The 14,814-nt window shown below is 53.1% G+C and overlaps 7 protein-coding genes across 7 annotated transcripts; 2 read left to right on the top strand and 5 right to left on the bottom strand.

Moving 5' to 3' along the window:
• Nucleotides 1–736: 736 nt before the first annotated feature.
• N7498_002031 (uncharacterized protein) lies at nucleotides 737–1,820 on the top strand (the record flags this gene model as incomplete). Its single annotated transcript, XM_058449093.1, has 2 exons — nucleotides 737–1,269; nucleotides 1,322–1,820. 2 exons carry the CDS (start codon nucleotides 737–739, stop codon nucleotides 1,818–1,820), a joined length of 1,032 nt encoding a protein of 343 aa, XP_058311437.1.
• A 360-nt stretch (nucleotides 1,821–2,180) lies between these two features.
• Nucleotides 2,181–3,795, top strand: N7498_002030 (YagE family protein; the record flags this gene model as incomplete). The annotated part of the gene is made up of 2 exons (XM_058449092.1): nucleotides 2,181–3,666; nucleotides 3,719–3,795. 2 exons carry the CDS (start codon nucleotides 2,181–2,183, stop codon nucleotides 3,793–3,795), a joined length of 1,563 nt encoding a protein of 520 aa, XP_058311436.1.
• Nucleotides 3,796–4,488: 693 nt separating this feature from the next.
• Nucleotides 4,489–5,349, bottom strand: N7498_002029 (uncharacterized protein; the record flags this gene model as incomplete). Its single annotated transcript, XM_058449091.1, has 2 exons — nucleotides 4,489–4,898; nucleotides 4,981–5,349. 2 exons carry the CDS (start codon nucleotides 5,347–5,349, stop codon nucleotides 4,563–4,565), a joined length of 705 nt encoding a protein of 234 aa, XP_058311435.1. The 3' UTR covers nucleotides 4,489–4,562.
• Nucleotides 5,350–5,733: 384 nt separating this feature from the next.
• On the bottom strand, nucleotides 5,734–6,889 carry N7498_002028 (putative mitochondrial phosphate transporter Pic2; the record flags this gene model as incomplete). Its single annotated transcript, XM_058449090.1, has 5 exons — nucleotides 5,734–5,785; nucleotides 5,848–5,971; nucleotides 6,029–6,679; nucleotides 6,734–6,739; nucleotides 6,799–6,889. The coding sequence occupies 5 exons, from the start codon at nucleotides 6,887–6,889 to the stop codon at nucleotides 5,734–5,736; spliced, it is 924 nt and encodes a 307-aa protein (XP_058311434.1).
• A 480-nt stretch (nucleotides 6,890–7,369) lies between these two features.
• On the bottom strand, nucleotides 7,370–9,094 carry N7498_002027 (putative C6 transcription factor; the record flags this gene model as incomplete). The annotated part of the gene is made up of 3 exons (XM_058449089.1): nucleotides 7,370–8,155; nucleotides 8,212–8,931; nucleotides 9,035–9,094. 3 exons carry the CDS (start codon nucleotides 9,092–9,094, stop codon nucleotides 7,370–7,372), a joined length of 1,566 nt encoding a protein of 521 aa, XP_058311433.1.
• Nucleotides 9,095–9,807: 713 nt separating this feature from the next.
• On the bottom strand, nucleotides 9,808–11,988 carry N7498_002026 (F-box/WD repeat-containing protein; the record flags this gene model as incomplete). The annotated part of the gene is made up of 4 exons (XM_058449088.1): nucleotides 9,808–10,002; nucleotides 10,053–10,764; nucleotides 10,825–11,462; nucleotides 11,530–11,988. The coding sequence occupies 4 exons, from the start codon at nucleotides 11,986–11,988 to the stop codon at nucleotides 9,808–9,810; spliced, it is 2,004 nt and encodes a 667-aa protein (XP_058311432.1).
• Nucleotides 11,989–13,208: 1,220 nt separating this feature from the next.
• N7498_002025 (Mn(2+) transporter ATX2) lies at nucleotides 13,209–14,530 on the bottom strand (the record flags this gene model as incomplete). The annotated part of the gene is made up of 3 exons (XM_058449087.1): nucleotides 13,209–13,389; nucleotides 13,444–14,415; nucleotides 14,481–14,530. The coding sequence occupies 3 exons, from the start codon at nucleotides 14,528–14,530 to the stop codon at nucleotides 13,209–13,211; spliced, it is 1,203 nt and encodes a 400-aa protein (XP_058311431.1).
• Between the last annotated feature and the right edge of the window lie 284 nt (nucleotides 14,531–14,814).

The following is a 14,814-nucleotide window of genomic DNA, read 5'->3' as shown; positions in this document are numbered from 1 at the left end:
GAGAAGTTACACGATCAGCCAGTAGCCGAGCTAAAGGATTTATGGCCCCTTTGCACTTGCCTCTAACAATGCCATCTTACAGATACATATGCTGCCTATTGAGCCATGGGTCGTCACAAGGGCGAGGATCAATCTGAAGGACAGTTTATTCGCAAGACTTAGAATTCCCAGAGAAAAATCAATGTGAGGAAGTAACAAACTATGCAATATCGCCTGGCGGATTCTGTTCGCGGTTTACTTAGATATATTGGGGCTTAAGTGGCATGGTATAGCAGAAAAGAGTAGCAGAATAATGCATTCAAGGGTGATGCTCAAATGTACTTGGCATCTATTCTTGCATCTTGTGTATTTTGAGGATTCCAAGGTTTTCCCAACCTTAACATTTATATAACGCCCCAGATATGCATATTTACTCACCACCCGCGGGCTTTTGCACTTGCGATCAGTAAATCTGTTTACTTTCTTGGGTTATCATCTCCAAAAATAAAGGTATATCCTACCATAATTTAATTAACAGTATTCCTGGTTACCTAGGGCCCAATTCGTTTGGCTCTGCAGTTGTTAGACTGTTTCTTTTTTCCGTAGATCTCATAGATCGTGACGGTGCCAAGACTTTGCCCGCAGTCGGGAAATCCTTAGGCCGAGCGATTTTTTTTGGCGTACATCACCCGCCAGCTGGGTGCAACAATTCTCCTGCACTGGACCTTGAATTTCTTTTCCTTTTTTTTTCCTCTCTATGTTCTCTCACCTGGTCACTGCTGCTAAGGGTCTATTTACGCGAGAGGAGCCTCAAGACGCAACCGCAGATCCTGCTGGCGACATCGCTACGACCACTTCCAACATGGTCTCCGCCACCAGACGAGGGGTTATTGCCCCCGAGGCAGAGAAGCCCAAGACCAATGGTGTCACGAAGGCTGGAAAACGCAAGACTCAGTCCACCACCACAGAGAAGGCCGACGATAAGCAGAGCAAACGGAGGAAGAGAGACAGTTTGGAGGCTGCGGATGCAAGCAGCGACGATGATTCGGCAGCTTTGAAGGGTCACAAAATGCAGAAGTCATCAGTTGGAGCACCGAAAGCACACTTCCGATTTGACAGCGAGGAACCTGCCGTGCCGGAGGCGACACAGCATGTAGAAATCCCGGCGGCGCCCCAGGACGACGATGAGGACGAGGACAGCGACGATGATGCGCCTGAGACGGTCGATAACTCCGCGCAACTCTTGAAGATCAAGGAACAGGCGAAGAAACAAGAGAAATTGAAACAACAGTATGTGTTGCCTTTTTCAATCACCACTCACTCTTTCTAATCTATTGCGCAGAGAGGAACAATTGAAGAGGGAAAGGCGGAGGAAACTGGACGAGCGCCGAAAGTTGCAAGCCAAGTCGAAGCCCAAGGAAATTGCGCTGAATGACGACCTTCTCTCCGAAAGTACGGCCACCCTTCAAGGCTCGATCACACAGGACGAACGACGCGCCGCACTCCCGGCGTTGCTCCCCGATGACATCTTGAATGCCGAGCCTGTCCTTCGCCCTCCGACACCACCGGCCGAGGATTTTGTCGCGCCGAAGAAGTCGACCAAGTTGAGATTCTTGGAGAAGACCGAGAAGGCCCCGAAGGATGTTCAGGTTGGAGACGTCACCATTCGAGTACTGGATGCGCCGTCTACGAAGCAGAATTCCAAGCCCGCATTGGCACCTAAGGCCTCCAAGTCCGGTCGGAACGTGAAGCAGAATTGGCTCCAGAGAGAGCGGAGTACCGCAAAGGTGAACGGAATGCGGAGGACAGCGGGCGGTACTTCCGGGTTCAAGCGCCGGTAAATTGGCCACGTTTATAATCCGGCCCATTACCTTATTCTTTGTTTCCTTTCTTTTCAACGGGCTGATGATCTAAGCCCTGCACTACGCTACTGTACATATACCTCCAGCATCTGTCATGTGTCCAATCGACGAACAAAAATACATCGATTAATTGAATTCCTCCAAGTTGTAGACCGTAAACAAGGAATGAAGTAGAACAGAACAACGCAAAAGAATTAAAGGTCACCGTTGGATGACGGCATCACGGTTCGATTACTAAAGTGGAGCGCACGTGCGAAGCTCCGACCTTGGAAGCTTCGACTTTTCGCAGCTTCAACGCTTCCGATTCCACCAAACTCCCCGTGGAGTCGCCTGTTCCTCATGGTTTCCACCGAAGACTCTCCTTTATTACCCAACTCGTCACCGCGGTCGGGTCGCCCGCCTCGTTCGGTGACGTTTAACCCGTTGACCACAATCAGCACCTACGGCGGAACGGCGGCTACCGATCCCACCTTTCGTCCATTGCAGACCGGCTCTCCTCCAGTCCAGAATATCAATGCACAGGGTGTCCATCCTCGCCATGGCCAGCCCATGCTGTCGGCCTTGAACAGCAAGCTGCGTCGTCGAAACAGCCATGGCGCTCCCTTCAACACTCCACCGAGTGCGTCGCCCACTGCTCCCAAGATTGGACCGCAGCGGACCACCAAAAAGGCTCAGAAACTGAAGCTGCTGCCCGATCCTGTCACGGCAGAAGAGGAAGAAAACGATGGAGACTTCCCTCGAGACGTCTATTCACAAATCACCCGCATCAAGGAGCCTGCAGCACGAAGTCATGCGGCAAGACTGGGCAAAGCAGACCGCGATCGCATTCCTCGAGTTACAGCGTACTGCACTTCCGATTCATACCGACTTGAGGGGGTGATCAAGTTCCTTAAGTCCCGGTCCAAAACTCGCGGAGCGAATCCCAAGCTGTACGATGAATGTGTCTACTCTCCGTTTGACTACCAGTACGAAGAGAAGCAACAAGGCGCTCGGATGTTCCCGAATGCCGGAGGAAATGGGCCCATTGAGCGACGACCCAGTGAGCGGAGATACTCAGACAGCGCAGTGGAGGTGGAAGACAACACCAAGTCCCGCAGGGAGGACTTGATTGACTTCCGAGACGAAGCCGGGCATGCTGCCGACGTCACTTCAGAACATGCAGTATCCGCAACACAATCAGACGAACACTTCGACATCGACACCACCATCCATATTCCCGAGGTCTTCCTTTTCGATTATGGTACCGTTGTCATATGGGGTATGACGCCTGCGCAAGAATCGCGCTTTTTGTCCGACATATCGAAATTTGCGTCTTCGATATTGAGTCCGGACGACACGCAAATCGAGAATTTCAACTTTTACTACGCGCGCGAATACCAGGCTCGTATATACAACGATTTCATCTCGCTTCGCGACCCTCGCAACCACATGATCAAGCTTGCAATCTCTCATGCCCTGGCTCAATCAGTCAAGACCTCCCTTTTTGAAGACCTCGTATCTGAAACCATCTCAGATACTGCGCCATTGCCTGCGCAGATTGCGCAGACGGGTAGTGTCAACCTCACGCGACGACAAATCAACATGCAGATCGGGGAGCTGTTCATTCTACGGATCAATATCCATTTGCAGGGGTCTGTTCTTGATAGTCCAGAACTTTTCTGGGCGGAGCCGCAGCTTGAGCCTGTCTATCAAGCCGTGCGAAGCTACTTGGAAATGGATCAACGAGCCGGTCTGCTCACTGAGCGACTGGATGTCATTGCAGATCTCCTTGCCGTGTTAAAGGACCAATTGACACACCGCCACGGAGAATATCTTGAATGGATCGGTAAGTAACGCAGATATACGTGCAGAGACCTGCCAACTAACTCAACCTTAAGTCATTGTCCTGATCGCAGCGGAGATTCTTGTTGCCGCCATCAATATTGTTGTCGATCTTTACGCCGGCGTTGATTAGACGTCTCAATAGAGCTCAACGGAATCGAGCGGAACACCCGCAAGGAACAGCCATTTCCTCCGCTCCAAGAGTCCTCGATACAGCCTTGCACGGAACAAACGTGTCACTGTGAGATAAGCACCAGACCCACCGTTTCTGGCGGGGTCTTAAAAATCCTCCCTGTCTCGGAGAAGACAACGGTGGCACACCACAACTATCCCTCTCACTCTTACTCCGAAGTCTGCTTGACACATCATCCTTTCACCAACAGCTTACCGTCAACCGTCTATCACATACCACTCGATCCGCTGTACATCAAAGCGAGGTCCATCAATCCAATAATCTGCTGTCTACTGGGATCGGCGTTAGTAAGGGTTTCATTTCGAAATAAGGGAACGGTGTTACGGCGATCGGCTTGCACTGTACAGCCCATTCTTGTCTATACATCTTTGAATATCAATCCATACTTTGCTCCAACAACAGCACCATCTCAAATTTAGTGGACCTGGCTCTATATGGGTCAGATCCAATCCTCCGAGCACAGTCCTCCCAAATCACTAACTACAGAGTAAAGAACCTAAGCCCTAAAGGTGTATTTCGAAATTGTCCCATTGAGTAAAATCCATCCAACGGAACGACCCGTCGGCATAATAAGAACTAAGGCAGATCGACAGCAGGTCATAAAACAAGAAGAAAAAGAAAATCCATATCCAACGCTGTATAATGAACAAAAAGCCCCATGAAACACATCAAGAAAAACAGCAAACAACCATATTCAGCTCCGTAACTCAACCTGACGCCTCGACCTTCGGCTCCTTCGTATCCATATCCATAGGCGTCGTCCCTTCATTCCCCTCCGTCTGACTCTGCTCCGGTTGTCCATCGCGGTTATCCTGGCTAGGGGTATTGTCGCCCTCATGCGGAGAGCCATTGCTACCAGTCTGCACGCGGAACGAGGAAGTCAGATCCTGCTGGCTGGGAGCGGGAGCGAGCCGGGGCAGCGAGCCGGATTCACGGTCCGCGTGGTCGGGGGCGTTCTCTTGGGCTGCGGACTCGTCTTCGCCGCCTTCGAGGTTGATGTTTGATTTGCGGGAGCGCTTGACGCGGAGAGGGCGCTCTTCGGGCTGTTGGATAACCGTGTTAGCGAATGATTCATGGGTCTCCGATATCGACGCCGGACTCGACGAGAATGGCCGGGATGCGTACAGTGGGAGGTTGCTCATCCGAGCTCCCCTCGGTATCATCCTCCAGATATGTGCCGTTGCCCGGCGCGCTAACGCCGTTCAGCGAAGCATTAGACAACATGGCCGCGGCCCTCGCGCGAAGTTCCGGGTCTGCGGAGCCGGACTGAGCTTCGTCGGCCATGCCGGTGACCTTCGCAAGGCGCTCGAGAAGCATGCAGGACTCGAGGCGCATTTTCTGGATGTATTGCCAGCCGCGGCGGTTGCGGGTGCGCATGATCTCGTTCTCGGCTTCGACCTCAGCGAGGCGCTTCTTCAGTGCGATGCATTTGCGCTTGTAGGCGATTTCCACGCTGGGTGGGTTTGCGGAGGTGGTTGAAGGGCGGGCTTCCATTGTGGCGGTCGGAGGGAGTTCACTATTGGAAGTTTTTGGGTATGTGGATGGTGTTTGAGCTCGGGATGAGGTTGTCGAGCTGGTCTTTCTTTGAATTGAGGAGACAATGGAGGTGTGTGGATTCGGGCGGGTTGGGATTGGTGTTCGGGTTTAAAGGCGTGACGGGTTCGCAAAGAGCAAAGGTGGCGACAGGGAGGCACAATGTAGATTGACAAATCAATGCCGAGATTATATAGTGCGTGGAGATTCACAAGTATCCAGGTGCCGAACCTGGGGTGCAAGGAGAGGAGTCACACGCTTCTACGCGATTTGTTTCTGCCGGCGATATCAAAGGCGGTAAAGATCCTAGATTCATCTCATGCGTGTAACTATGTTCCTTTCTATCTAATGTCCACCGGTTGTCGGCAGGCCCAGGAAGACCTTGAACGAGTCATAACTGAAGATTATCTTGTCAGCACGGTTCGAATTGACTTCCCAAGGTTGTCGGGTGCAACTTACATTAACCACTGGAAACCGGTCAAAGTACCCAGCATCACGATACGGACAGGCAGACCGTTCCAAAGCCCAGAGAATCCAATGTTACCATAAATTCTGGATATAGCTGTCATGGCACCCTCACCAGCTATTACGAGTGATAGGTTAGCTCTGGTCAACCCGTCTTCCCCATGGGGTCACTTACCCTTCCGATCGGCGTTCAACTTGCTAACCATGACATCTGCGGGATGACTGACGATCGCGCAGAAGATACCGGCGATATAACCACCCAGGAAACTCACTCCAGTCTGAGCCAACTGGCCATACTCCTCCTTGGGCTTACCCATGGTTTTGTAGATAACCTTAACTGTCTCCTCAAAGGTCGCGAATTTGGTCATGGTGTAGGGAATCTGGCGCGCCCACAGGGGATACAATCCCTTGTAGAGGCCACTGAGGCCCTCCTTCGCGACAATGCGACTCCAACCCTCACGTAAGTTATTCGCGAAAGGCGGAAGGGTGGTCTGCATGCGGACCTTGATGGCCTCCAAGGGGCACAGGGCCATGTCGGCGAAGAACTCGGCCGAAGCACTGGCGCCCAGGAAGACGAGGGTGCGGTTGGACTCCGGGAACATCTGATCGCCGTACAGGTACTTGAAGTACTCATACAGACCGTACTTGCCGGCGCCCTGGAACGAGTACCCCACGAAGGTGGGCGACCAGCCGAAGATGACGCCGCGAAAGCCCTCTTTGGCGAAAATGGAGCGCCATGCGGAGATGTTAGAGGAGTAGATCTTAGGGTCGACTTGTCGGCGGCACTTGACCAGGTCGAGCGGTGTTACAGCGGTGTGAGTTGGCCCTGAGAGCTGTCAATTGGGTTGTTGGAGAGTCCACCGAGCGCGAATTTACATACCACAAGCTGCAGGTGAAGAGCGGGTTAGCACGTCATGGGTCAATTGTGCGACTGAGGGGTCATACCGATGATGCCGCCAAGTCCGCAGCTATAAAAGTACTTGGCCGTGTTGGGCTCGATCTTCCCAAAGGGAAGCTTGCGTTCTTGTTGAGCCATGATCGCGGAGAGAGGAGATTGTAGGAGAAAGACAAAAGAGACGAGAAGAGAAGACAGAACAAGGCAGTATGGCGTCAGAGCAATGCACAGCTTTATGCACCTATGAACGAGAACGGCAAGGCCGGCACGATGGGGCTTATCAGCCAGCTCCGCGATCGTCAATCATTGATGGTCTCAACATGGTAACGCTTCTAGTTGAATCACACGGTACTATCTAGGTACATGGTTCTTTCCAGCCAACCATATTATATTCCTATATATCAGAACTATGAACAGATGAACAGATGAACCGATGAACAGTGAACCCGGGTCACTCGACGCCCGGAGGTAATGACGTCATTATATCCGGCTAAGCCGGCTCCACCGCGGTTGGTATGTATAAAAACCAGATATCTACAGACCCCAGCCACTTACTTAAGGTGAGACGCCGGGTCTAGGCCATTAAAAATAAACATTCAGAGAGCCCCAAGTAACATACTCCTAGCGGCCCGAGGGGCCGGCGGCAGGAGCCGATGCCAACGACTCGTTGCGCATACGTTCCGCCTCGCGTGCCAGTATCAACGCCAATTTGATGCCGAGCGTGGATCCGATACTCCATAACACCTCGCGGATCTGGTTAAACTGCGCTTCAGTCGGCATACCGCAGGATAGGACGTACCACAACGGCCAGATCAGACCGTATGCCTGGGCCGCGCGGACGGGCTTGCCGTCGATCGGGCCGGCCAGCCGACCCAGTTCATCGACATCCGACAGCGAGAATGGAATGCTGCGGCAGATATCCGTGGTCATTTCTTGGACAACTTCCCGCAGACTAGCTTCGTCGAGAGCGGGAATTGCCTGGGATGGATCATCAGGCTTCCGGGTTTTATTTTTGATGCTGAGGTAGGTTCGATTCAAGTTGAAGAGGCATTGCTGGAGCATGACGCGCGCTGCACGGTAGTAGTTCCAGATGACGGCGTTTCCGATGGTCTTGTACACCATCAGGGTTTCGCCCTTTGCCGAGTAGACGACCAGTGGCAGCCAGCGGTCAGGGAGATGTAGGGGCCATTGCGACAGCTCAAGATCGGACTTGCGACCGGCTTCGATCCATTTTTCGACTGTGGCCAGGTCTGGAGGGCTGGGTGCAGTTTGCATTGACAGGAAGAGTTGGCGGATCTTTGATGCTGCGAGCATCAGCCGCTCAACTGGGTCGTTGCTGTCCAATAAACCTAAAACCCAGTCAATGTCGTGCCGCGGCTTATCTCCCAGTGCGAGAATTTCAACGTACTTCAATAATCATTAGCATCAAGTCCGAAAGAAAGGACGGGGAAGATATGACGTACGGTATGTGCATAGGCAAAGTTAAACATGTCACGACCGCGCTGGTGATCCAGCTGGCCCTCGCCTCGCAACTTCATAAGAAACTCAAAGCCCGCCGTATGTGAGCTGAACAGTCCATTGCGCTCGCCGCTGATATCTTCATAGAGCGAGAGAAGCAGCACGGAGGCAAACGTCTCATCCATGATCGCAGTATCCGGCGACGCCAGCGCATCTCGCAATCCACGTAGTGCCCTGCCGTAGCCCTGGCGCGCTTTAATCATAAGCGGCGGGGCATTCGAAAAATTTGCAAGCGTCATGAGAGCCGTGGCGTCGACTGCCCATCGCAGACAGGCGGCGGGAGACCCTTTGACGGTGCTTTGAACTTCGGCGGCACGCGCATACAGAGGAGGCAGGTACTCGAGATGACCCGTGCCCTCTTCATTGTCTCCAGGGACGGTGTACTGGTCAAAGAAGTAACAGATTGCACGCTCTTCCCATGTGGAATCAGCGATGCGATGGAGGTTTAGGACAGAGGCCGACCGATCAAGGCTCCGGTCAGCGACCATGAGAGCTTGGGATGAAGGCGTGTTGTTTTTACTGGAGCTGGATGAACAATTTGTGTCTTTTTTTGCTAGTCGCTCGACTTTCCTGGTCTCGTTGCGAAAGATCGCATCGGGCCGGTAGCCTGGACATGGGCGTCCGTATGTGGCACAGTTCCGACAACCAGGACGTTCTTCATCGCACTGTAGATGTTGATTAGTACTCCATAGTTCAGTTTCATGAGGCAGGAAGATGTAAACAATACAAACCCCCACTATTAGGGAGGTTAGCCTAAGGGGCTCATACCTTGATCTTCCGCTTGCGACAAAGGTAACATCCGGTACTCGGCTTGCCTCCATACACCATTGTTCAGCCCCCTCCTGCTAGACTCGATCTGGCCAGAAACTCCAGGGTTCCGATGAGGTTCCGACAAGGCTCTGATGGTGAGTGAAGGCTCCGCTCGCACGATCCGGGGGGTTCCACAAGACGGGGTGCGGGTGAACTAAATCAACTCGGATGCTTGGCCCGAGCGGACGCCATGCGCATCATCAAAGAGACTGTCTTTTCTTTCAGGACCGCTTGGAACTATCTGAATTACAGAGTTACAGAAGTAAGACAGATGTCCACTTGGGACGGCGGCTATTAAGTTACAGGAAAGGAGCTTAGTCAGCCCCCCAGCAAACTGCAGGGAATTCATGTGAAGCGGGCTCAATATTCAACTAAGTATCGAGTCTCGAGTAGAACAAGAGGTATCATCTGGGACCATCAAATTACTCCGAAATGATCCAGCCCAAAGCTGATAAATAGAACAATTGAATCAGGATCTCCCACCTCACCGACTGTAACTCCACAATGATGGCAGTTTCTTCGGGACAAGAAATGAAAGGGCAACTCCAACTATGCAACCGCTTGGTGCTCTAGAAAGAATATGTGGGACCGGGAAAAGTGCCAGTAGCTCATTCTGGAACAATAAAATCAACAAATGCTGGAGAGGGCTTGGAGCCCTCGGCGCTGGAAGACAAAATAAAGGATATCCGTAGTCGTTAGATCGCAGGCTATATGTGAAAACGAGTCGTGGCTCAGGAGGGCGCATCTGGCATCGGCTGGTCCGCATCACTACCCGAGATGGTCGGGGGCGGGTCTGAGAAGAGAGTGCGGCGGCGAGGGTCGAGGGCCAAGTCGCTGTCGTCGGTGGAACTGATGCCGGGCGTGCTAGAGGTACTTTCGATAACAACGTCGTCATCCTCCTCTGGAGGCGGGGCGAATGACCAGACCTGCAAATTGTTAGCAGTCGAAAGAGGTAACGGACAGGTTCAAAACATACCTCCATTACTGTGCGGCCGGATCGGCTCGCCATGATGACAGCCTTTTCTTCCTCAAAGGCAACTCTCCAAACAGCGTCCGCCGGGCTCGAGAGTTCCCGCAGCAGCTGACCAGTCTGCAGGTTCCATACTTTCACGCGACCATCACTGCCACCACTGACAATTCGAGTGTTATCGAACTGAAGACTGGTGACACTGTTGTCATGGGCCGCCAGTCGGTGGATCGGCGCCATCTTTGTCAGGGACCACACACGCACAGAGCCATCGGAGCCTCCCGTCACAAGAGTATCTCCGCGCATCTGCAGTTGCCCAACCAGCGAGGTATGGCCTTGAAGAATGGCATGACACTGCCCAGAGTGTGGGTCCCAGATTCGGACGCTAGTATCTAAACTACCCGTGGCAATCCGTCGCCCGTCAAATGCAATCGCGTAGATTTGACTGAAATGGCCCGAGAGCGTACGGAGACAGCGGCCTTGAGATATACTCCATATCCGAGCAGTCGTATCATAGCTGCCTGACACGACCAGATCGCCGTGGATCGCCAGACACCGGACACTGGCCTGGTGCCCAACCAGGACGTTGCGGCACGTCCCCGTTGACAAGTCCCAGATGCGGAGTGTGGTGTCTCTGGACCCGGAGATGGCAGTATTCCGGTCGGACATTTTCAAGCATCGGACCGTTGATGTGTGACCACGAAGCAGATGGATTCCAGCCCTAACAGAAGTCAGTTTCTCGTCGCCTTGGACGAAAAGAATTATAAAAGTCCAGACTTACCCAGTAGCCATATTCCACACTCGCACCTCGCGGTCGCACCCTCCGCTAACCAAGATATCATCCCAGGGAACCATGGCCCATACCCCCATGACGTGCCCCTGGAGCGTTTTCTGATTATCACCGTTGGTGTCGTATACATGAATCTTGGCATTATCCAGGGCGACGACAATGTATTTCGAGGTGAGATGCAAACTCGTGACCACCCCTTGGTCGGGGGTGATATGCCGCTGAGTGCATCGGCCACCTTTATTCCAAGCCGACTCAACCATGTATTTCTGCTTGAAGTGTGATCGATAGGAGACAGGTCGGGTTCGGAGTCTGCGAGAGGGGAAGTTGGTGGGTGGGAGCCAGTCATCCGACAAAGCGCGGGGAAGCTCGGGGGTGGTCTCGACCGACTGCCCGTTAGACACCGTCAAACGCCGTTGAAGGTTGCTGGACGAGCTGGACTCGGATTTCGACTCTCCGGATTTGGCGGTGAACGGTTCGAGACCATCGTCCTGCGAATGCCGGCGCATGGAGTAAGCGTGTTTCTCGCATAGGTTCTTCCAAGTGATGTCGTCGTTGAGGAGTTCGCGCCAGCGTATTGAGACCTGCGAAGCTCGTGCGAGTGTTTTCGGATCGTCGATGAAAGATAGAACCTGGCGAGAATTTCGTTAGCGACCTGTCCGGACCCCCGCATAACAGAGATCGAATCGTAGGACTTACTCTCAAGCAAAGTTCATTCGGAAAGACTTGAAAGGGGTCCTTTCTTAATCGCGGGCCAACATAGCTCGAGACAAAACTGAGTTGTTGGCTGTCGCATACATCCAAGATGCCCTCCAGGAGTTTCTGTTTTCGGGCGTTGGACAGAGTGCTGAAGTGGATGCGGAGATTGAGCAAAAATGTATTCTCTTCTTCGTCCGACGAGGCCCAGTTCGGGGGTCGCTGGTGAGGTGTCGGACTAGGTGCGGGCGTGGGTGGTGAGGCGGGAGCTGAGGGTAGCAGGTTCGCGGGGATCGGAGTGACATTCTTTTTGCTGGCGCTTAGGGATCGGGCGGGGGTGCTGTTGAAACTGGAGACCGAGTCACGATTTGAGGCCTGCGAGTGAGTATCCAGTTGGTCCGATATCGTCTGCGAACTCATCGGCCCGTCCGCCAGGTCACTGAATGCTGGGTCGGATTCCATTCTGGCGCCGCTGAGGAACCCGTCCTACGTTTGCCAGGGTATATAGGCGCGTTCACCGGTGCTGGGGTGTATGCGAGATCCCGATGTCACCGAGCGTCGCCGACAGGCATAGAGAGGATATCGAGGGTCGAGGCTGGTGGTGTAGTATTGTCTTAGTATTGGATCGGGGGCTGGCGACGGATGACCGAGGGAAAGGGAGGGAAAGGACCGGACTGCGTTGGCGGTGTTGAATGACAGTTGTGACTTATTCTTTCTGTATATCTTTGCTTTTTCCCCCCAAGAGTCAAGTCGAGTCAAAGAATCCCCAGAAAGCCACCAAAAAAAAAGATCAAGAATGGAAAGGGAAAGGGACATTCCAGGCGGAGTCGATGTGGTGATCCGAGTTCAACTCTGACAAAGCCGCCAAGCTCCCCCCCCGTTCTCCACTTCGGAATCACTCGATGCCTCATTTCGTCTCCACTTCGCTCCTGTCTCTCGCGATGCCCGATGGCCACTCTGGAGGCAACGAGGCAACGGACAGCGGCAAAGGCTACGGAGACAGCGGAAAGGCAATCGGAGCCACCAAGACACAGGAGGCAATTCTGCAAGGCAATGTCACAGTATATCAACGCCGAGATCTCAGGTGACTAGAGGCCTGGCACTGATCTAGTTGTGTACAACTGCACGGATGTTTATACTAGTATATCCTAATACTGTATAGTTGGCCCGAGTCCTTGGATAGGCAGTCGGCACGCAGGCGTCGACCATGGAACGAGCCGTCGGGCGAGGATGATTCAGACTGACGAGACTGACGAAAACTTTCATCACCCGACACGTGCATGACACCTGGGGTGATTGAAATATGAGCGAGAATCCGCCTGCGAGCGATCGAGCGAATTCCCCCGATTATATACTTGTGAGGCCGGGTCACGCTACGTCGACGTGATCGTGAGAAAGGCGGAAAACATGCAATGATGACCAACACCGTTATACAGACGAGAAGAGAAATAATAGAAATCTAGTAACACATTTGTTTTCCTCCTATCCACCCGGTGCTCAACGTAATAGCCAGCAGCCCCGTCAAAAAAGTGTAGCTTACAACAGATGCCAAACAAAGGGTATATGCTTCCCATATCCATTCCCTTGCAAAGTGAGATGCTGAAGATGGCAATAGCAGACATGCCCATATCGGGTAGGTACTTAGTGCTAGCCAAGAAGAAAAAGACAATTCAAATTCAAGCTCAGTGGGCATGTCCGATCTGCAGGAACAGCGGCAGGACCATGCCCAGGACGGATGCGATCAAGTCTCTCATCGACTTGTCCGATCCGTTTTGGGAGTCGCGGGAATCGCCGTATCCGCCGACGGGCAGTTCCCGTGCCGATCCAGGACCATTCTCCTGCATCGTATGCATCGCCACGTATCTGCGTAGTTAATTAGCCAACTTTTCACTGTTAATCTAAGAAGGAACGACTTACAGGAAAGTACCACCTGAGAAGAGCAGGAGCATTCCAGTCCGCCACTGAGAGCCAGCCTCGTCAGCGCCGGAAGATCCCATCATCTGAACAAAGAGAAAAGTGGCCAGCGCCCCAACGGGGGCCGCCAGACTGAAGATAAGAAGGTGCGCCCTCGCAGTACGACTCGACAGCCCCTGCTTGAGCAGTATCGATGTAAGACCGAAGGATGCCGGTGCCTTGTGCACCATAATAGCCAGGAAAATGATAAAGCTCAAGCCGGTGTCCGAGGTGGAAGCCCCCAATGCAATACCGTCGGCCGCGGCATGGATCACCAGGCCCGTTGTGGTTGCAAAGCTGTGGACACGTCGAGAGCTGGAATGCCCTGCGTCCAAAATCCCTCCGTCACGGATTGGAGAAGAGCCCCGCCGGAGCCCCGATCCAAGGTTATCGAGAGAAATGTGATAGGGCACTCGTTCGCTCTTAGCGGGCGAGGCGAACTCGGGGACTTTATCGATGAGGTACATCAAGATGAACCCGCTTATCAGGGCAACGCCAACCCATGCATGCGGCGAGCTCTCCTCTTCCTCTTCTTTCTCGCCCGATTTGTCACTCGAGGATTCCTCCTTCCGTGCATGAAGCAATTGCGTTTCGTCCGATCGGCGGTCTCCGGCCGCAATGGGTTGATTGATTTCACCGTCGAGGGAGAGAGATGGAACGGGAATGGCAGATGGGGATACCAAGTCATCGCTGTCATCGTTGAGTATCGGCGTGGCTCCAACATGGAGCCCTTGGGGCTGCCAGTTCACAGCAGCCGTGCGGGTATTGAAACTTTTCTTGCTGACAGCATTCGCGCTGTAGAGGGTCTCAATTCCCTCGGGTATAATAACGATTAGAGATGTGCCCACCAGAACTCCCATGCCAATCGAGGATATTAACCGGAGCTGGGAAGGGGAGAGGGTAAAAGCGAGCGGTAATGAGCCAACGACGAAGGATCTGTAGAGCACAGAGCGTCAGTTCTTCATGCTGTCGTATCATTTAACTTCAGGGCAGGATCTCACGTAATGGCCATCACAATGCACAGGGCGAGCAAAGTGAAGAGTCCCTCCATGGTGGCCTCTTGTCGCAAGAGTTTCGCACGTGTGCCGGGTTTTACAGGATGTCGATCATGGCGCAAACCCAGAGAAATTGAGGGAAGCTTGGAGCGGAATCCCCCGAAGGAGTGCTGATGTCAGGGTTGAGGGATGAGGGAAGGGGAGGGTTTGGGTCTCGGGGAAGAGGAGGGCAGAGGTGGCGCAACGTCGAGGTTCGGGACCCACGCGTCCTCAGGTACCGCCCTAATTTTGGATCAAAACATGCCTCCACTTAGAATGACATTTTCTATCGACCGGACGA

This window comes from Penicillium cinerascens (genome assembly GCF_028974065.1).
Source record: "Penicillium cinerascens strain IBT 15544 chromosome Unknown contig_1_segment0_segment0, whole genome shotgun sequence".
Lineage (NCBI taxonomy): Eukaryota > Fungi > Ascomycota > Eurotiomycetes > Eurotiales > Aspergillaceae > Penicillium > Penicillium cinerascens.
This window is presented reverse-complemented; position numbering and strand designations above follow the sequence as displayed.